The 22,884-nt window shown below is 34.6% G+C and overlaps 1 protein-coding gene and 1 long non-coding RNA gene across 3 annotated transcripts; both read right to left on the reverse strand.

The window, feature by feature from the left end:
• Window positions 1-2,041: 2,041 nt before the first annotated feature.
• On the reverse strand, window positions 2,042-21,418 carry LOC149012480 (uncharacterized). Its single transcript, XM_089157619.1, is given in 4 exon segments — window positions 2,042-4,449; window positions 4,452-4,905; window positions 14,369-14,733; window positions 18,650-21,418. Coding segments are annotated over 4 exon segments (5,823 nt in total). The 5' UTR covers window positions 21,369-21,418; the 3' UTR covers window positions 2,042-2,164.
• LOC149012481 (uncharacterized) lies at window positions 8,465-11,619 on the reverse strand. Of its 2 annotated transcripts, XR_016173976.1 has the most exons (5): window positions 11,371-11,619; window positions 9,995-10,068; window positions 9,812-9,919; window positions 9,571-9,668; window positions 8,465-8,746 (listed from the first exon to the last, which is right to left on the reverse strand). It is a non-coding gene; the product is annotated as an uncharacterized LOC149012481 (long non-coding RNA). The 2 variants fall into 2 exon arrangements; XR_016173975.1 differs by lacking the exons at window positions 9,995-10,068; window positions 11,371-11,619 and having other exon boundaries at window positions 9,812-9,977.
• Window positions 21,419-22,884: the final 1,466 nt, after the last annotated feature.

Raw genomic sequence — 22,884 nt, forward strand, 5'->3', positions numbered from 1 at the left:
GGAGATGCAGCCTTTGTCGTATCTCTTCGCAAGTGGTTTGCTTTCAACATTGGTGTTTGGATTTCAATGAGAATGTCGCCTAGCCTTTGGGTTGTTAATTCGGTGTTGCTATTTTGCAATTTATTTTTCTCTCTTTTTGAGTGCCTAGTCAATTTTCTTTAAGAAGGTGCTTGGTTGGGGGTTCTCCCTCAGACTTAGTATACCACTTGATGAGGAACTGGTGAGCGATGGGTGCGGGGGCAACTATTGTTGTAGGCTTGAGCATTTTATTTTCCTTGTAATTCTTTTTCCGCTCTTTTAATAAAGCTAACTTTTTATTGGAAAAACTAGTAATAGAAGAAAAAAAATTGCTTTAATAAATTAAAGAGATAAAAACAAAGGGTATTTTGGCCATTTAAAAACAATAGTGAACAAGAGAGGAATTAGTTTACTTTTCAATTTTTTAAAATTTTTTTGTTGAGATCTGAGATTCATCCTAGCCAATTTATGTGACTATATCCTCAAAGTAGCTCTTATATATAACTTAAATATACCATTAAGGGGAATTGAACCTTGACCTCTGCACTAAGAGGGTTCATTATTGACAATGCCCAATGGGCTAACTCTTTGGTGGTCAGTTAAATTTTTTTGTAAAGCTTTACTTCATATATTAATAGGTGACCTTCTATCTATACATCAAATTAGAGTCAATCCAATAGTGTATGGTAAAAACATGACTCATGGAGACACCTCTATTGGTTTAAAAGAAATTTGTTCATAATATTCAATAATTTCAATATATTATCATGATTTTTTTAGGTAAAATATTGTTACCTCCTACTGCTCATGATAAAAAAATTTCATTATGAATCAAAATACAATTTTAGAAAACGGTAAAGGAGTAGACAACTTGTTCAAAGAATTAATGGTTCCATTTGACAAACCATTTGGCAAAAATTAAAGCCTGCCTAAAACAACTCTTTTGATAGGACCACCGCCTATAAATTCTTGTCTTTTAAAAAGGATAAAACTTGTGATTGAGTTATCTATATCAATGCTTATTCCTAAGAAAGAATTTAGCTTAAATGTCTATATCTTTATCAGCGATAAGGTTTAGATTTTTTTTTTTTTAATTTGATAAACTTGGTTTTATGCATGGATGAAATTAAAATGATAGTAATGAATTTTGAATCAACATGGTAAAAGTCATACCTCATGGTATGAGACCATCTATTCTAGTAACGTAACCTACTGGCATTCAAGCAAGCGCAAACATGAGGCACACCACAAAGAACGGAACTCAAAGCCTATGAGTGAAGTATTAACACCAAAACAAAAGTCAAAAAAGCAGAAGAGCCCTGCCCCAGAAAACTAAAAACATGGAGCAAGCAAAGCTTTTACTAACCATCCAAAACCTATCTTTATTAGTCGGATTTCTAAAATATACTTTATGATATTAAGTTATTCTTAAATCTAAAGCTTTAGACTTTCAAAAACAATATAATTATTGAAACTTTTTCAAGATTCAATAGCAACTTTAGGGATCTTTGTTTTCTATCCAAAAATTAAAGACAAAGACAATTAATTATAAATAAGAATTAATAGGGTAGATCATGAAATGTGTCTTTTTACTCCAAATACAGTAACTATAATGTGATATGACTTCTTTCTACCTCCCAACCCCTCTTCATATTTCATTTTTCTTTTAAAGTTTTCTGAAAATAATAATTATTATAATTTTTACATTTTTAGCAAGAAACTTGATATATCATTTTTTTCTCTTCCTATTGAATCACTTAATCAAACATAACATTTGTACGCATCCTAATTTATATAATGCATTAATTCAATAAAAAAGAGTTTAATGGTTATTTATTCAAGAAACTTTAAAAATTTATCATCTAGTATAAACTTCATAACATATAATACAACATCACAATTCTAAAATAATTAGGATCAAAATTTACTAAAATATACTTTTGACAAAAAAATTAATGATTAAAATTCTCAAAATTTAAATAGGATGTATGAGATTTACAAATTATTTTTCTATTTTATCCATGTTAATATACAGGTACTTCAAAAGCCCAATTCAAGATAAGCGTTATGTCTTCAATATCATAGTAAAAATGAGGAAAGCTTAAAAAGAATTACAATAAAAGTACAATAAAAAGCAGACAAAAAGTTAAATACCTGGAGCAATATATCCACGAGTTCCTTTAAGTGATGTCCAATTGGATGAGTCCGGATTTAAGAGTTTGGCAATGCCAAAATCGGATACATGAGCCTCAAGTTCCAAGTCTAGCAATATATTTTTACTTGAAATATCCCGATGAATAATTGGTGGAGTACAATCATGATGCAAATAGGACAAAGCATTTGAGATACTTTTAATGATGTTTACTCTTTTTGGCCAATCCAACTCTACGGCCTCTGCTTCATTGCTTAAGATATGTGCCAAGCTTCCTTTTTCCAAGTACTCATAAACAAGAAACATGCATCGTGGATGAGAACAAAACCCATAAATTTTGATAATGTTTCGGTGCCTGATGGTTGTTAATACATGCATCTCATTTTCAAAGCTTTCATCAATTATCACATTGTCTTCCAATGGGTGGAACTTCTTCAAGGCTACCACATGACCTGTAGGTAGGATTGCTCTATAAACACTCCCATAAGTTCCAGTTCCAACACAATATTTGACGTCAAAATCCTCTGTTGCTTGGATTATGTCATCATAAGCAATCTGGCCATCAAAACTCCATATTGACAATATATTTCCATGATTTCTTCTTGTTGCTTCTAAATTTATTTTTTGGATTCTTCTTTTCAAGAAGAAAAAGACAACAATAATTGCAAATGCAAGGATTAGAATTCCTATCAAAGAACCCATGATGGATATGGGGACTTTATGTCTATTTTTTCTATATCCTTCATGTAGATGAGATTGACGGCAAGGAATAAGAACTTGATATTCACCACATAACCCTTTGTTGTTGCTAAATGCTTGTGGCGAAGCAACACGTTGGAAAACTTTAGAATTAGGAACTTCACCATTCAATTGATTGTATGACATATCAAGAGATACCAAGCTGACCATCTCTTCAAGAGAAGGGGGAATGGAGCCCGTGATCATATTGTGAGATAGATTCATCACTACCAATGATGTAAGCTTTGCAAATTGTGTTGGTATCCTGCCATTGAATGAGTTATGACTAAGGTCTAGTAGAACTTGTAGGTGTACTAGGTCACCAATTTGAGATGGAATGCTTCCACTTAGTGAGCTAAAGCCTAAATTTAATGACAATAGCTTGGAGCATTGACTAAGTCATGCAGGGACTGATCCGTTTAGACGATTTGATGATAGATCTAGAGCCTCCAGACTGATTAATTTGCCAATTTCAACTGGTACATGCCCTGAAATTTGATTTTCATTTAAATACAAATAGATCAAGTTGGATAAATTACCAAATTCCTTTGGTATTTCACCAATAAATCTATTGAAAGAAAGATCAAGTCGTCCAAGTCGAGTTAATTGACCAATCTCAGCTGGTATCTTTCCACTGATACAATTTCTAGAAATTTTTAGCACTGATAAATTCTTGCATTGACCCCAATTTGTTGATAGCTCTCCATGCAATTTGTTGTGACTCATATCAATGTAGTAAAGATGTGGATGCACACCAAAACTGTTGCTTATATTTCCTAGAAACTGGTTGTCATCAAATTTGACTCTGATTAAACTTGTGCAATTTCTCAAGTCTGGAATAGGACCCATGAGACTGTTGTTATGAACCACTAGAAGTTGAAGTTTTTGACCTTGGCATATTTGTTGTGGTAAGCTTCCAGATAAGAGGTTGTTACCCAACTCGATATCTACAATGGAGGTTTGGCCACCCAAGTCTTCTGGAATTGGACCGGATAATTGATTGTCAAACAAGTAGAGCATCTTTAGTCTACTTAAATTAGCTAGAGAATGAGGGATCCGACCAACGAGCTTGTTTATGGAGAGGTTCAAGTCGGTTAGATTTTTTATATCTCCAATTTTTGAAGGAATTGGACCGGATAATTGATTCTGAAACAAGTAGAGCGTCTCCAGCCTACTTAAATTAGATAGAGAATGAGGGATCCGACAAATGAGCTTGTTTGTGGCGAGTTCCAAATCAATCAAATTTTTCATATCACCAATTTCTGAAGGTATCAAACCACTGAGTTCATTGGTGTGTAGGTATAGATACCGAAGGTTTCTCAAATTAGCCAGGACAGGGGGGACGACGCCAGTCATGTTATTCCATCTTATTGAGAACTCAACCAGATTTTTCATACTTGCTATTTCTAACGGTATTGTCCCACTAAATTCATTGGCATAAAGGATTAATAATTGCAGTCTACTCAAGCTGGAAAAGGTGGGAGGCAGAACACCGGAAAGGTAATTGTTGGAGAGGTCGAGGTGGGTGTGTTTGGTGAGATACCAATATTCAAGGGTATGGGTCCAGTGAGTTGATTTTTGCTAAGATTGAGACGAAGAAGATTAGGAAAGGAAGAGAAGGTGAAGTTGTGAAGCATACCTTGCAGCTCTGTTTTGAAAAGGTTAATCTCAACGACACTCCCAACTTTGTTGCAAGTTATGCCAAACCAGCTGCACGGTGACGATGAGGATGACGATGATGAGGAAGTGAAGTTCCAAGAATGAATAGCAGAAAGAGAGTAGTTTTGAAGGGTGGCTTTCCATTTGAGGAGAGCCTCAGCCTCAGCCTCAACTTGGGTTGATGACTGAATAGAATAAGATGTGCTACTTCCTGCAGCAAATGCATATGAAGAGAAGAGGAGGAGAAGGCAAATAAGAAACACTATTATGATAGTTGGGAAGAAGAATAATAAGGATGGAGTAGTACTAGTACTGGAGTAATGAGCCATTAATAACTTCTACTGTGGTTTGCAATTTGGTGGTGTGGTATTAGGCAGCTTCTAGGGTGTAATTTATAGAGAAATTTGCATAGGCATAGGATTAGATTGCTCTTAATTGTTTGGTTTTCAGTTCTTCCATGCTCCTACAATCAGAGAGAGTGACTTGGTCATCCACCACGATCTCTTAGAAAACCAAATGTGGTGGAAGATCGATGACCGATCATTTACATGTTTAGTTTAATATCATCGTTCACATATATGAATGTAACCTTCTAACCGATCCATGCTGATGAGTTTAGCTGCCAATCATCCTTGGTGGACTTCAAAGTCGTCAGCCCAAGTGAACGCCAGGAAGAGAGAGAGAGAGAGAGACAGATATTTTAGCTTAGCATAAAAAATAAATGAAAGACAAGTCTATGGTAAGATATGTGGGATATGGACCAGATGTAGGTTATATTATCTTGGAGATATTTTGGGAATTGTGGTGGTGGATGATCGATCAATGACCAAGTCACTCACTCTTGCTTGATGGTTGAACAACTACTTGTTTCCAATAATATTAGAATTTAGAGACATTAATTAAAAACACTGTTGATTGAAATCCCACCAAAGACGACCGATCAAATAATCTTCACCCAGGTCTTGTTAAAAGCATGGAAAATAAGACAAAGCCAAATTATTATTGTTGAAGTCTTCTTCCTAAACATTGCATAAAATCATTGCGAATTGAAATTTGCAATTAGAAAATTTGAAGTCTAGCCTTGCAATGAACGCATCTAAGGAAAAGATTAAAAGAAAGTTTCCTTTTTCTTTCATGGCCAGGAAACATCGAAAAAGTTTAAGACTCCACCAACAAAAAAGTAGACTTCCTTGAGAAGGATAATGGGAGCTCCATTATCATGAAGCTTTAGTTGGTAGATGTGGATGCAACCATTGTTGGCCTAATATTTCTATTACGTGAGGAAATGGACTAGGGTGGGCCCTTCTTAGCTGTTGTCAGAGACAATGAAAGGTGAAGCGATCGATCATGATGGGGCCCACACACTTCATTTTTCTTCCTTGCTTTTTTTTTTTGGCAGAATTTTTCTTCTCTTCCATTGTTGAATTCTTTTTCAGCTCTTTCGGACCATTGATTCTGATTAATTTCTATACATGACACAGGCTTATTTGTCTTGGGAAGTGAGTGAGGTAACCCTAAACCTAAGGTTTCTCAATTTTTTTATTTTTATTTTTTAATTTTTTTATAGACCTTAAACCTAAAGTGACCGAGACAGCAAGGGTAAACTCTTATTTGGTTTTTCCTAAAGCAAAAGCTACCTATTTCTCTTTTGGTTTTGAAAAATTGTTGACACATTTGTCATGATATTTATTATCGGGGTCCAATTTTGGCATCTCTAGAATCAATGTGACTTTTAGTTGAATTGATCTCTGGTGTTCAACCTTGAGGAAGACTGATTTCCCTGCCTTTCCCTGCCTTTCATTATGAAAGTCCAAAGAATAGGGCTACAAAACAGAAACCGTTCAAAGGATTTTGGGACCTACATGATTAAAACCGACGTTAAGAATCTTTTGGATCAATTAAATGAATTTTTGCCGCCTAAAGTTTTGATTCTTGGATGATAGGGTTTAAGACATAGGTTAGTTGAGGTAAAATGTCTCATTTTTCACACAAAGTAATATATCAACCGAGTGATCCAGCCCTCATGTGAATATTATTGATGGTTTCAGGGCAAATCTTGGTTTTGTTATGACCTGTTTTGTTATCTAAATCCAGAGATTTCAAATCCCTGGAAACATGATTCGGAGATTTATACTTGTTTGGTTGTAAAACGTCCTTGAATTTCATGAATCCAGGAATTTCACTTTTTTTCCTAAAAACGTGAATTAAGCCATTCTTGGGTATTGGGTGAAATCCATGGATTCCACTATAAGTATAAAATTGATGAATTTTTTTTTTTTTTTCTGGGATTCACACAGAGTAACCCAACGAAACTCTATGAATTTTGATAGATTTGAGGCTAACCAAACAATTGATTTTTTGAACCATGAATCCGTAGATTCGAAATTCGTGTAACCAAACATGCCCTTAAATATTGTCGTATCATATAGCCCATATCAAGGTTCCTGGAGAACCCAGAGAGAGAGAGAGGGGGGGGGGGTAAAAAAAACCCCTAGATCACCCAATTCCCTTGCAGCTCCAACTCTCAAGTCTTATTGCTTTACGCAGGGTTGTTGGCTTGCTGTGCATTATGCCCTGCGCGTGAGGGTACTCAATAGTAATAGACAGGGGAAATAAAGGTCTTAAGGATGCCTATATCATACCCTCACTGGTTTCAGGTTTGAAAAAAGATTCATTGCATGGTGTTCAAATGCTAGCAACAAGTCTATTTGATTTGGAATAGGTAATGGATCAGAAGAGTACAACCATCAGACATGAGGGGATTACATTCTAAAAGAAACCAAACGACCTCTCTCTTTCTTTTTTGTTTCTGGGTGTTAATGACTAAAATGGTCACCATACACAACCTGGTCTAATTATGTGCCTTGTTCGGTCCGACCCCTTAGTTTGGTCCGAACACACTTCATAAGTTCGGTTCGACCAGATTCAAAGAAGTCTGAACGAAGTAAACTTCTACCGAAAGGTAATCTCCTAGAAGGATAAGTCAGGTAAACAATTCTTCCTAGAGTTATATTTCGAATCTAATTGTGATACTTAAAACTATATAAGCACCTCAAGTAGGCATAAGAAAGTAAGTATCGATATTCGGTATGATGAGTTACTTGAGTCTCTTATTGAGTAATTGAGATCATATCTCCTTGGTACTGACTTGCTCGTCGGAGGCGTACCTCGACCCCCTAAAGGTCGAGCACGTGTTTTGCAGGAACTTGGTAGGGAAGGACGAGTAGGATTTCTTATCAACACTGGGTAATCCGAACGGTCTTTCCAAGAATGGAAACATATGCAACTGCAGGTGGGTGAAGTAGTAAAAACCAAATAGCATGTCACCAGGCAGTATCTCATTGTCCCTCTCAAACCCGTAGAAAGATCTATTGTAGACTTTTGAGAATTACCAAGTAGAAAAGAGATCTAACAAACTTCTCAGGGGCCATTATGTTATCATTGAGTAGAAAAATCTCTTGAAGATAACAGGTTTAGGGTAAGGGCAGCACCGCTCACAGGACCAGAACTCTCTTAATTAAATGTCATTGCCCATATATATGGTAAGAAATGTTTTCATCCCCTCCTCCATTTGGGCGCTGAACGTTTGGAATGGAACTCACAAATCCCACCAGGGGTTTCTGACGTCCTCACCAACTTGTTTTTTGCTACCACCATTACTTTAAATGAGATCCTGGAGACTTCATTTTGAAAACTCTAGTTTTCACAATATAAGGAGTAGCCAATGTGTAGCTACATGTTCACATTAGGTTCGGTTTCTAACAGCTTCAACTTTTTTTTGGTAGGATAACAACATCAACACATACTTTACGCAGGTACCCTAATAAAAAGTACAAAACTTGTGGAATGTGGAGAGCAGTCAGATGCAACTTAAAGCAAACACCCCCCCTACCCCCACCCAAAAAAAAAAGGAAAAAAACAACCCAACAAAAGACAATCAAAAGTCCACACTGAAGTTTACAAAATCAATGACACCACCCAAAAACTTGAGCAATGTGAGACCCTCAAGTAGTTCGTCAGTAGAAAAACAAGTGCTATGTTGATCTTGCAAAACAGATATTCACCCCAAATGCAGATCTCCAAACCCAAAACAAAAGAAAAAACTAGCTTGGCTTCTTCATGTTTCGACCAGCACGAAGTACTTCATCAACAAGCGACAATTGGGAAGCGATAACAGGCCTACACGACAAAAAGGACAATTCTTATTAGAAACAAAATGTAAAAGACACTAAAGAACAGCTATGTAAGAAGATCTATGTATACAAAAGACGAGCCCTGGTCCAAATAAGCACCCACAAGCCAAACACCTAGAAACCCATTGTTTCCATTCTTGGAACTTTAAATACAGAGAAGGCAGGGTTATGTCAAACCCCAAAAAAAGGGAAAAAAAAGGGCAAGATTATAAGTCTCCGAGAAACCTAAATACCCAGAAACATGAAATCGGGTATGGAATTAATCAGCATGCACCGATGGAGTTCACTCCCAAGAACTCTAAAGCTGGTCATCATATTAAAAAAAGGAACTTTCTCAGGGTTTTTTAGTGGAAATATGTGTTGGATAAATTGGAATCAGAATCAATCACAATCATTTATCCCAATTCTTGAAACCGTGGTATTCAAGTACAACCTTTAACATGGAATACAACAATGTTCACATAGGCGACGAGGTTCCCATTGAGATCAAAACTTGATCCCACCATCATTGGTCCAAGTGTACATTCAAAGACACATCTACAGCTCTTCAATTGAGGCACACCCATGCAAAAAGATATATGGGTTTAGAATGGGTGACAACAGTCCTGGTTGTCTTCAAAAGAGTGATACCCATTAAGGACAATTTGTGTAGAATAATGCAAGTCTGCCTTGGATTCAATTTCATGACTATTGAAATTGCTAACCAATAAGTGACTACCACAAAGAGAGAACCAAAGCCTTGTACGGAACACAATTGAAGCACATAACAATAAAGAAACAAAGATTGAATTTCAAACAATGTTACCATACCTCGAGTTTATTATTTGGTGTTTGACACAGTATTTATCAAAAATAGCCTCCATCCCTATGCTGTTCAATCCCACAATGTTCCCATTGTCATGCTCTCCCTAAAAAAAAGGGAGGTGAGGAATCAAGGTGGTTAGGCATCTTCTGATAAATGCCGTATACTCTCATTTCAAAAAACAAAGAAGCAGAAGAATGGGGCTGGAAGTTAGAGAAATGTGATGGAGGATCGCAAAAGAAAAATTACCATGAGCCCAATGACGACATCTTGAGTGTCGAGGCTGGAATTCTCTGATAGAGTTTTTGGTACCACAAGAAGGGCATCAGCGAATGCTTCAGCACCAAGTTGTGCGCGCTGTTTGAATCACAAAAGATGTTAGCACTCAGCAGTATCCAGAGAAATACCAAACAAATCTCACACAAATCTCACCTTGTCATTCCTTTTTGTGAATTTCCTTCCTTTAATTAGCTATATCTAGCTGCAACTTCAAAAGCCCCTGCACCCTGATCAGTAAAAAAGGTAAATAGATAAATTAGCAGATCTTTGCAAAAGAAGGGGAGGAAAAGAAAACATTTCTCAAGTATATATTTGAAAGATTGGGACAAAACTAAAGCATCATAAATAGAGGGATAAATCTCAAATTTTATATCTTCACCAAATATAAACAGTTATAAAATAAAAGAAATTTTGAATAAAATTTTACAATGTGAATAACTCAACATCCTGAACTTAAGAAAGAAAAAGAAACTATGAGAAAGTAATTCATTTTTTTCTCACTTGCCATTGCATTGTCAATTACAGATATTTCTTGCCATGATTCAATTATGAACTTCCTAAAATCTTTAACAACTTCATGAGTTATGCATAGGGAAACCCCCAACTTATTACCTTCCTCTGATTTCTTCAATTGATAATCAAATTTCATTCAAAATCTAAGCAAAAAGGAGGTATCTTACACAGACAATAAGGCTCAATAGGCCACCAAACCCAAAAGAGAAGCTTAGAAAACAAAACCCAGCAGAGAAAACCTTAGAAAACTACGAAGTCATGAAGCAATTCAATTTTACATGTCTCACTTTATTTTATTTTTCTTGTAATTCTTTCTAGAAAACAACGATCTAATTGAAAATTTTTAATTTAGTTATTGAACTAATTGAATTAATAGTTTTTTTCTATCATTGTATATTTGTATAGTTGTATTGATCTAATTATTGAAGAAATTGTTATACTAATTTTTTTTTATTGAAATACTTGAACTAATTGAAAGAATCTTGCTCTTATTCTTTTTAGAAAACCTATGTTTTCTACTTAATTTATGGTAATTGATTATTTTTCCCATATTTATTTAATAGACTTCAAACTTATATTTTCTCCCTACTTTCTTTTTTTTTTTAATTTTTATTGGTAACAAGTTTAATTGTATAATTTTAGCCTGTATGCTCTATTTCAATATATTTTTAATAACTTACTTATAATTGTTTTATCTATATTTTAATCCTCTTATTAATTTATATTTTTTTCCTGTGGACCTAGGGGCGGAGCCAAGGATTGAACACTGGGAAGCGTATATACGTGGGCCAATGCGGGACCCACAGTGGGACCCATCTCAGAATATATTATTATATTCTGACGTGGGATCTACAGTAAAAAAGTAAGTAAATTAATAGGAAGACTAAAAATAGATAATACAATTATAAGTAAATTATAAAAAACAGATAAAAATAAAGTAGGGATTAAAATTATGGGAGAAAACCATTCCCCTCCCTTGCATGAACTAACCAATAGGCTGCAATGGATGAACTTACCATTGTGTCCAAATCCTTCCTCTTCAATTTTGAACCAACAAGCCACAAGCAAAAACATAAATCATGATTCCTACATCACAAGACAAATATAGCTTTAGGCATTGAAACTTGCACAAGAAGTACACATCCTACGATTAACAACTAATAAGTTCAGATGACATTCCCAAGCAAGTTCCAAGATGCTCAACAAAACCATATTCACCTCCAAGGATGACAAAAGGCAATTTCAAATGGAAAATCGATCTTTAACTAAGACGAAAATTATCTTGTCTCAAGTAAGACACTTAGCGACATTATCTCAAATTCTTCTGAAATCCACCACCAACTACCATGATCCCAAGCATGGCCAAATGTTGACCGAGATGATCAAAAATTTGGTTGAATCTGTACTATTTATGGGCAAAACTTTATTCTCAAGTTCGAAATTTCAATCGAGATGCCTCGAAACCAAAATCTACAAAACTCTATTCACAGGTCCCAAATCTCGGACAAAATCTGTGAAATTTTGTAGAACTTGCAGATGTTGCTAATCAATTTTTTTGGCATTTCCCCCATTTTTTTCCAATTTCCAAAGTCTTGGAAGGAACACAGATGACATACATAACAAAAAGAAGAAGAAAAAAAATCAAGATTGAAAGTCATGTAGAGAGTGTCACATATGCTAGATTTATGATTTGGAACATGGTAGACTAGTTATATATTGAAAAAAATGTCTTCTATTTGAGGGTCAATTGACTCTCCAGTATGTGTTGCTTCAACAACTTCGCAATCTTCCCATTGTGATCCATTTTTAGATAAAGAGGGGGAGGAAGGGAAGGGAGGAAGAATCAAGGTGCAGGTTAGATTTTTCTTTTGATATATCCCATTTAAGAAAGCAAAGAAATAGAAGATTGAGAGTAGGGGACAGGGGAGATGGGAAGAAGGATTCTGATCAAAGGAAATTACCATGAACCTAGTGATATATAACATCTTCATCAACACTAGAAATCTTTTGCACGCGTTTTGAGTACCACAAAAATGACATCAAAAAAATACTTCCAACTTCATAATTTTAAATTAAAGAGATGTCAGCAATATCCAAAGAAACCAATGTTAAACTATCAATTGGTATTTTTTCTTATCCGTTATCCCCCGATCCCTAAGGTTAGGGTAGGGTATGGCAAGTGAAAAATCCTTGGATCCCCTGCCTTGATGTGAGTAAATCGATAAGCCCTAATACAAGTTTTGAATATGAGTCAACAGGTGCAAGGGGTATAGACTAGATGAGAAGAAAACTACTTTTGTAAGTGTACAAATGAGAAAGCAGATTTTTTTGGGTCAACAATATGAAGAGAAAGCAGATTTACCACTTATACACAAAAGCAGAGATGTTGGGATTCCCATCTTACGAGTCTACTAGCTTTTGAGAAATTCTGATCATGGTTGTCACTAGAATATCTTAGATTCTGAAACTTTCTTTGTTGTAATTACCTGATAATGATCCACGCACCAAGGCTAGCATAAGATAACAAACAAAGAAAAGAAACATGAGAACTTATAACAAGAGGATATGGTAAACTCATAAAACAAACTAACAACTACAAAACATAGAAATTTACAGAAATGTGGAATTAAAACCCAAAATTGGGAGGGAGTGGCTAGGCTTCCACATGTTTCAACCAACATGAATTACCTCTTCAACAAGTAACAATTGGGAAACGATAACATGATTGGAAATAGAAATGTTTGTTAGGAATACATTGTCAAAGACATTGAACGATCACACTTTAGGATCTATGTGTACAAACCAAATAACAAACCACTATCCACCCACCCTATTAGACCCATTGTTTCCATTCCTAGACCTTTGAATACACTCAAGATAGGGTTTTATACTAAGTACCAATGGAATCACTCTCCAAGAACCATGAAGACAATTTTAAACCATGAAATTTAGGATGGAAGTGTTTAGTGTGGACATAATTGGTCTCGAAGAACCCTATCTTCAAGTGAGTCTTGCCCATTGAGATACAAAGCATGGTTGGACATCAATTACGCCATATTGGGTGAAAAGTCCAAGGCTGCCCCATCTCATTAATCAATACATAACTCTTTTTTTGTTAAAATTAATCAATACATATATTCCCAAAGGAGTTGCACGAGGAAAGCACCAAAGCTACAAGGAACACTTTCCTACTACATAACAACAAGGAATAAAGTTTTTGAGTTTCAACTAGAGAGTATCAACATACCCTAAGCTTATCATCTGGCCCTTGGAAGTAATTAAAAAATGCCCTGCTTTTAGGGTCATTTAACTCTGCAGGTTGCTGCTTCAATTCCACAATGTTCCTCTTGCCATGCTCTCCCTAGATAAAGAGGCGGGGGGAAGGGGATGATAATGGTGGTTATTTAGCATTCTTGTAATAAATACAATATATTCATATTCCCACTAGCAAAGTGAACCACCCCCCCCCCTCCCAAAAAAAAAAAAAAGAAGATTGGTATAGAGGGAGGGAACTACGATGCAAGATTCTAGCAAGAAATTTACTGTGAATTCGAAGATAACATCTTCAAGTGTCAAGCTTAGAATTTCCAACTAGAGTATTGGGACCGCCAAGCTGTGCGCTTTATTTATATTAAAATAGATATCAACCATTCATCCATAGAAAAAACACTACCATTTATCTATCTTACCACACAAAAAAGCTTACCTTTAAGCCATAGTGGAGCAATGTCATTATCGTGTCAATGTCCTCTTTCAATTTCATACTCATAAATGACATCTATATCATGAATTCTGCTGCATCCTCTGTTCACGTAATAGAAAATTAAAAACCACTTCGATGTTTAAAGTGGAAATGTCAATTATTCAATACTTACAAAATGCTGGAAAAAAAATGAAGATATATTCTTGAAAACTAGACTGAAATTAAATACTGTAAATTGGTAGAAAGTTGACCTTGAGTGCTTTTAGCTAATTTCGAAAGTAGTCTCAAATGAATTTCTTTAACTCCCATTAGTTGAATGACTCTTCAACATCTCTCAAGTCACCTATAGTAATAGACTGAAAATTCTCCACAAATGTTGGTCGGAAAAAAAGTAGCTCTTTTGATACTTGACGCATGGTTGGACGAGATCGTGGATTATTGCAAAGGCATGCAATTGCTATTCTCACAATAGAAATGAGATCATTTGCAATATTCTGACTTGATGGAAAAGTGATGCGAGAGTCTAATATGTCCCGTAATAGAATCTTTTGACCAACTAATGATGTTAATGAAGAGATAAATTCCATTGGATGACTTCCCATAATTATTTCCAATGCTACTATTCCAAAACTGTATACGTCACACTTAGTAGTTAATGTCATGGTATAAGCAAGCTCTGCAAGAGAAGAAAAAAAATGCCTTATTGAAAATGTATAAACAAGACAACAAATAACTTTTACAATAGAAAATACAACAAATTACTATATATTTTAAATTTTATTTATAAAAGAGAATGGTCTAGGCATCAAAATAGCCACCCTCCCCCTGAACTTTGCTTGTGCAGAAACTTTTGCACCAAGTTTGTCCTTTTGTAAAGAGAATAGTCTAGACATACTAGCTGACATTTGACACTCAATTTTTTTAGTTATTTACTCTTTGTTATTCCATATTTTACGTAGTCCACGCATTGCTCTATTTTATTTTATTTTTTTAATTTCTTTCTTCTTCTTTCACAATTATATGATTTCTTTTTAATTTTTTTCCCTTCTTATAGAAACCCAATAAATGTAATTAGATGTTTTTATTATTTATTTCTTCAGAATCCATTAAGCATAACAATATGAATTTTTTTTTATTTCCACCAAAGGAGAAATGAAAATATTAATAAAAATTTTCAGAATAAAAAATTCATAGGGGGGGAAGTAAAAAAATTCACCTAATCAAGTATGTGGCTACAATAGGGAGAAAAGAAAGCAAAAAAAAATTACCATGGATGTTGTGCGCAAAGAGGTGAGGAATTGGATATTAGATTTTCAGGTGCTTTTTCATTCCATTAGTTGAGGTTTCGTCATTTTTTATTTGGTTCAGAAGGGTACATGATTGGAGTGTGGAGATGCAACCCTTGTCATATCTCTTTGCAAGTGGTTTGGTTTCAACGTTGGCGTCTGGATTTCAATGTGAATGCCGCCCAACCTTCAACAAAACTATTTTGGGTTGTTAATTCGGTGCTGCGAGTTTGCAAATTATTTCTCTCTTTTTGAATGCTTAGTTAGTTTTCTTTAAGAGGGTGCTTGGTTGGAGGGTTCTCCCTCAGACTTAGTATACCACTTGATGAGGAACTGGTGAGCGATGAGTGTATTGGGGGAAACTATTGTTGTGAGTTTGGGTGTTTTATTTTCCTTGTAATTTTTTCCCGCTCTTTTAATAAAGCTAACTTTTTATTTAAAAAAAAGAAAAAAGAAAAAAGAAAGAAATAAACTAGTAATAGAAAAAAGGGATAATTACTGTTGCCCCCTTGTACTCTAATTTTATTACTACTTTATCCCCTCTACTTTTTAAAATTGCTAATCCAACCTTTAACTTTGTTTAAAATTACTAATGCCCCCTTCCGTTAAGCTCAGTTAGTTTACTGATGATGTGGCATCTATATATTTTTTTTAAAATCAACTAAATAATCCTACAATTATCTCTTTACTTATTTACTCTTTTGCAAGTTATAATACTATCCTTAATTAATTATGGAGAAAAATTAACTTTAAATTAATTTCTCTTTTCTAAAAAGAAACTACCGAATAAAGAAAAGACTTGATTTTTCTTCTCTAAAAGAATTCGCTGAATAAAGGAAATATGTGATTAAATAAAACTTAAAATAGAAACTAAAATATTAGGAAATATCAAATGTAATTCAAAGTTGAAAATTGAAAATCTCCTAATATATGCTAACCATTGTACAAAGTGTGTGGTCCCACCAAAGCCAAAATTTATTGTAAAATATAAGATTTTAAGGATATAATTGATATTCAATATAGTTTCTAAAAATAAGGGTAATGTCATATTTTTAATTTCTTAATTTTAATGAAGGGCAAAATAGACATTACATATTTGATGTTAACAACCACTTAACACCATTAGAAGTGAGGGGGGCAACAGTAAGTTCATAAAGAAAGAGGTTTGATTAGTAATAAAACCAAACTACAAGGGGGCAATAGTAATTATTCCTAAAAAAAAAATTTTGATTTAATAAATTAAAGAGATAAAAATAAAGGGTAATTTGGTCATTTAAAAATAGTAGGGAAAAAGAGAGGAAACCATTTACTTTTTCTTTCTTTCTTTTTCCTTCTTTTTTTATTTATTTATTTTTTCTTAATTTTTTTAAATTTTTTTTAATTTTTTAATTTTATATAATATACCACCAAGGGAAATTGAACACAAACCTCTGCACTAAGAGGGTTCATCATTAGCAATGCCCAATGGGCCAACTCTTCGGTGGTCAATTAAAATTTTTTGCAAAGTTTTATTTCATATATTAATAGGTGACCTTGGGATCTATTTATACATCAATTGGAGTCAATCCAATAGTGTATGGTAAAAACATATGACTCATGGAGACACCTCTATCGCTTTGAAAGAAATTTGTTCATAATATTCAATAATTTAAGTATATTAGCATGATTTTCATAGGTAAAATATTGTTTCCTCTTACTGCTCATGATAACAAACTTTCATTATGAATCAAAATACAATTTCAAAAAACTATAAAGGAGTAGACAACCAGTCCAAAGAATTAATGGTTCCATTTGACGTGCCATTTGGCAAAAATTAAAGCATGCCTGAAACAACTCTTCTGATAGGACTGCCTATAAATTATTGTCTTTTAAAATGGATAAAATTTGTGATTCAGTTATCTATATCAATGCTTATTGCTAAGAAAAATTTAGCTTAAATGTCTATATCTCTATCAGCAATAAGGTGTAGATTTATTTATTTATTTATTTATTTATTTTTTAATAATTTGATAAACTTGGTTTTATGCACAGAAGAAATTACAATGACAGTAATGCATTTTTGATCAACATGGTATAAGTCATAGCTCATGGTATGAGACTGTGTATTCTAGTAACGTAACCTAATGGTATTCAAGCAAGCACAAGCATGAGGCAACGCCACAAGGAACGGAACTCAGAACCTATGAGTGAAGTACTAACACCAAAACAAAAGTAAAAAAGAACAGAAGAGCCCTGCCCCCGAAAAACCAAAAACATGGAGCAAGCAAAGCTATTTTACTAATCATCCAAAACCTAGCTTTATTAGCTAGATTTCTAAGATATACTTTATGATATTAAGTTATTCTTAAATTTTAAAGCTTTAGACTTTCCAAAACAATATAATTAGGGAAGTGGTAGCTGAACGGCCGTGTAAATTGCTTGGCTGAACGGTTCTCGAAATCCTACCATTAAATTTGTTAGAATTAAATCTGAGTCGTCCATCATAAACGCTTCAGATTTAATTCAATACATTTAATGGTAGGATTTATTTATAGAGCCGTTCAGCTACATTTATGCCATATAATTATTGAAACTTATTTAAAATTCAATCGCAACTTGAGGGATATTTATGTTCTATCCAAAAATTAAAAACAAAAACAATCAATTATAAATTATAATTAATACGGTAGATCATAAAATGCGGTATTTTTACTTCAAATACAGTAACTATATGACTTCTTTCTACTTCCCAACCCCTCTTCATATTTCATTTTTCTTTTAAAGTTTTCAATAATTATTATGTTTTTTTTTCTTTTTTTCTTTTTTACATTTTCACCAAGAAACTTGAGATATCATTTAAAATTGTTTTTCCTAACTCAATCACTTAATCAAACATAACATTTGTACCCATCCTAATTTATATAATGCATTAATTCAATAAAAAAGAGTTTAATGGTTATTTATTCAAGAAACTTTAAAAATTTGTCATGTATTATAAACTTCATAACATATAATACAACACGACAATTCTAAAATAATTTGGATCAAAATTGACTAAAATATATTTTTTGACAAAAAATTTAATGATTATACACTAAAATTCTCAAAATTTAAATAGGATGTATGAGATTTAAAAATTAATTTTCTATTTTATCCATGTTAATATACAGATACTTCAAAAGCCCAATTCAAGATAAGCATTATGTTTTCAATATCATAGTAAAAATGAGGAAAGCTTAAAAAGAATTACAATAAAAGTATAATAAAAAGCAGCTTAAAAAGAATTACAATAAAAGTATAATAAAAAGTAAATGTAAAATTAAATACCTGGAGCAGTATATCCATAAGTTCATTTAAGTGACGTCCAGTTAGATGAGTCTGGATTTAAAATTCTGGCAATACCAAAATCGGATACATGAGCCTCAAGTTCCAAGTCTAGCAATATATTTTTGCTTGAAATATCCCGATGAATAATTGGCAGTGTACAATCATGATGCAAATAGGACAAAGCATTTATGATACTTTGAATGATGTTTACTCTTTTTGGCCAATCCAACTCTACTGCCTCTGCTTCATTGCTCAAGATATGTGCCAAGCTTCCTTTATCCATGTACTCATAAACAAGAAACGTGCATCGTGGATGGGAACAAAACCCGTAAAGTTTGATAATGTTTCGATGCCTGATGTTTGTTAATACATGCATCTCATTTTCAAAGCTTTCATCAATTATCACATTGCCTTCAATTTGGTGAAACTTCTTCAAGGCTACCACATGACCTGTAGGTAGGATTGCTCTGTAAACACTCCCACAAGTTCCACTTCCAACACAATATTTGACGTCAAAATCCTCAGTTGCTTGGATTATGTCATCATAAGCAATCTTGCCATTAAAATTCCATAGTGACAATATATTGCCATGATTTATTCTTGTTGCTTCTGCGTTTCTTTTTTGAATTCTTTGTTTCAAGAAGAAAAAGACAACAATAATTGCAAATGCAAGGGCTAGAATTAATATCAAATAACCCATGATGGATATGGGGACTTTATGTCTATTTTTTCTATATAGATGAGATCGATTGCAAGGAATAAGACCTTCATATTCACCACATAATCCTTTGTTGTTATTAAATGCTTGTGGCGAAGCAACACGTTGGAAAACCTTAGAATTAGGAACTTCACCATTCAATTGATTGTAAGACAAATCAAGAGATGCCAAGCTAACCATCTCTTCAAGAGAAGGGGGAATGGAGCCCATGATCATATTGTGAGATAGATTCATCACTACCAATGATGTAAGCTTTGCAAATTGTGTTGGTATCCTGCCATTGAATGAGTTATGACTAAGATCCAATAGAACTTGTAGGTATACTAAGTCACCAATTTGAGATGGAATGCTTCCACTCAGTGAATTGAAGCCCAAATTTAATGACAATAGTTTGGAGCATTGGCTAAGTTGTGCAAGCACCGATCCGTTTAGACGATTTGATGATAGGTCTAGAACCTCCAGATTGATTAATTTCCCAATTTCAATTGGAATATGCCCTGAAATTTGATTTTCATTTAAATACAAATAGATCAAGTTGGATAAATTACCAAGTTCCTTCGGTATTTCACCAACAATTCTATTAAAAGAAAGATCAAGTCGTCCAAGTCGAGTTAACTGACCAATCTCAGCTGGTATCTTTCCACTGATATCATTTCTAGAAATGTTTAGCACTGACAAATTTTTGCATTGTCCCCAATTTGGTGATAACTCTCCATACAATTTGTTGTGACCCATATCAATGTAGTAAAGATGTGGATGCACACCAAAACTGTTGCTTATATTTCCTAGAAACTGGTTGTTATCAAATCTGACTCTGATTAAACTTGTGCAGTTTCTCAAGTCTGGAATAGGACCCATGAGACTGTTGTTTTGAACCACTAGAAGTTGAAGTTTTTGACTTTGACATATTTGTTGTGGTAAGCTTCCAGATAAGAGGTTGTTACCCAACTCGATTTCTACAATGGAGGTTTGGCCACCCAAGTCTTTCGGAATTGGACCGGATAATTGATTGTCAAACAAGTAGAGCATCTGTAGTCTACTTAAATTAGCTAGAGAATGAGGGATCCGACCAACGAGCTTGTTTACGGAGAGGTCCAAGTCGGTCAGATTTTTCATATCTCCAATTTTTGAAGGAATTGGACCGGATAATTGATTCTCAAACAAGTAGAGCGTCTCCAGCCTACTTAAATTAGATAGAGAATGAGGGATCCGACCAATGAGCTTGTTTGTGGTGAGTTCCAAATCAATCAGATTTTTCATATCACCAATTTCTGAAGGAATCAGACCACTGAGTTCATTGGTGTGCAGGTATAGATACCGAAGGTTGCTCAAATTAGCCAGGACAGGGGGGACGACACCAGTCAGGTTATTCCATCCTATTGAGAACTCAACCAGATTTTTCATTCTTGCTATCTCTAACGGTATTGTCCCACTAAATTCATTGGCATGAAGGGTTAAGAATTGCAGTCTACTCAAATTGGAAAAAGTGGGAGGCAGAACACCAGAAAGGTAATTGTTGGAGAGGTCAAGGTCAGTGAGTTTGGTGAGATTACCAACATTCAAGGGTATGGGTCCAGTGAGTTGATTTTCGCTGAGATTGAGACGAAGAAGATTAGGAAAGGAAGAGAAGGTGAAGTTGTGAAGCATACCTTGCAGCTGTGTTTTGATAAGGTTAATCCCAACGACGCTCCCAACTTTGTTGCAAGTTATGCCAAACCAGTTGCACGGTGACGATGAGGATGATGATGATGAGGAAGTGAAGTTCCAAGAATGGAGAGCAGAAAGAGAGTAGTTTTGAAGGGTGGCTTTCCATTTGAGGAGAGCCTTAGCCTCAGCCTCAGCCTCAACTTGGGTTGACGATCGATAAGAATAAGATACGTTACTTCCCACAACAAATGCAGATGAAGAGAAGAGGAGGAGAGGGCAAATAAGAAACGCTATTATGAGAGTTGGGAAGAAGAATAACAAAGATGGAGTAGTACTAGTGGAGTAATGAGCCATTTGTAACTTTCCACTGTGGTTTGCAATTTGGTGGTGTGGTATTAGGCAGCTTCCAGTGTGTAATTTATAGAGAAAATTGTGCGGGCATTGGATTGGATTGGATTGATGCTCTTTATGTTTTTGGTCTTCAGTTCTTCCCGCTCCTACGATCAAAGAGAGTGACTTGGTCATCCACCACGATCTTGTAGATAAACCAAATGTGGTGGAAGATCGATGACCGATCATTTACATGTTTAGTTTAATATCATTGTTCACATATATGAATGTAACCTTCTAACCGATCCATGCTGATGAGTTTAGCTGCCAATCATCCTTAATTGGTGGACTTCAAACGCCAGGAAGAGAGAGAGAGAGAGACAGATATTTTAGCTTAGCATAAAAAAAGTGAAAGACAAGTCTATGGTGAGATATGTGGGATATGGACCAGATGTAGATTATATTATCCTGGAGATATTTTGGGAATTGTGGTGGTGGATGATCAATGACCAAGTCACTCACTATAGCTTGATGGTTGCTACAGAACAAAACAACGGAGATTTAATTTTCAGCTGCCGTAGGATAGGAGATGGGGGGGAGAAGACTTTTAAGCAAACAAAACCCAAAAAACCAGAACCAATTCAAGACCACTAATATCCTGTTTAATGTGGTTTGGAGCATCGAGATCGTTAGGTAGGAATGAATTACTAAGAAAACATAACATATGCTGAAAGTTCAAATCAGTGACTAGACAGGTTGAGTTGGGTAGTTCCAGAGTTCCAGTGGTGGTTGGAATTAAGGGTAAATTAGTAAATAGGGGTTCTGTTAGGAAAGAAATTTCATACAAGGTAAAAATCTTTCTTATTGACTATTGCGTGGTATGTGTAATACCACTATTTATACAGTACGTACAAGGATGATTTTATCTGTACGTAGTACGTGCCATCAATACATTTGTCATGTATGGCATGTATTATCTATACTATATTACAATAAAAATAGGAAGTATATATGAATAAGGAAGAAGACAAGGTAGAGTGATGAGGATGAGAGTTGGTGAATTTGAATTTCATCCAATTAAGCAATTGTTCTTGGTGGACTTCAAGTCGTCTAGCCAAGTGAGCGCCGGAGAGACAGATATTTTAGGTTATGTTATCCGGGAGATATTTTGGGAATTGTGGTGGTGGATGATCAAGGACCAAGTCACTCACTCTTGCTTGATAGTTGCCATACAACAAAACACCAGAGACTTTTCGACTGCCGTAAGAGACGGGGGAGAAGACTTTTAAATTTGCACATGAGGCAGGAGAGAAGTGAACCCCACCACTACGAGCTGAATGTCCCTAGTAGAGCCAGTGAATAACACAAACAAAAACACGCGAAAAAAAATAAAAATAAAAATGAAAACATCACTTAATATCCCGTTTAGCTGTGACTTGGATCTAGATCTTCAGGTACAATAATAAAAAGATTTCTGACTAATGTCAGGAAACTCAATTTTGAAGTAATTAAAAAAAAATAATAATAATAAATTAAGTAG

The sequence above is a fragment of the Hakea prostrata genome, chromosome 6 (assembly GCF_041222555.1).
Source record: "Hakea prostrata isolate BN-2017 chromosome 6, UWA_Hpros_2, whole genome shotgun sequence".
NCBI classification, from domain to species: domain Eukaryota; kingdom Viridiplantae; phylum Streptophyta; class Magnoliopsida; order Proteales; family Proteaceae; genus Hakea; species Hakea prostrata.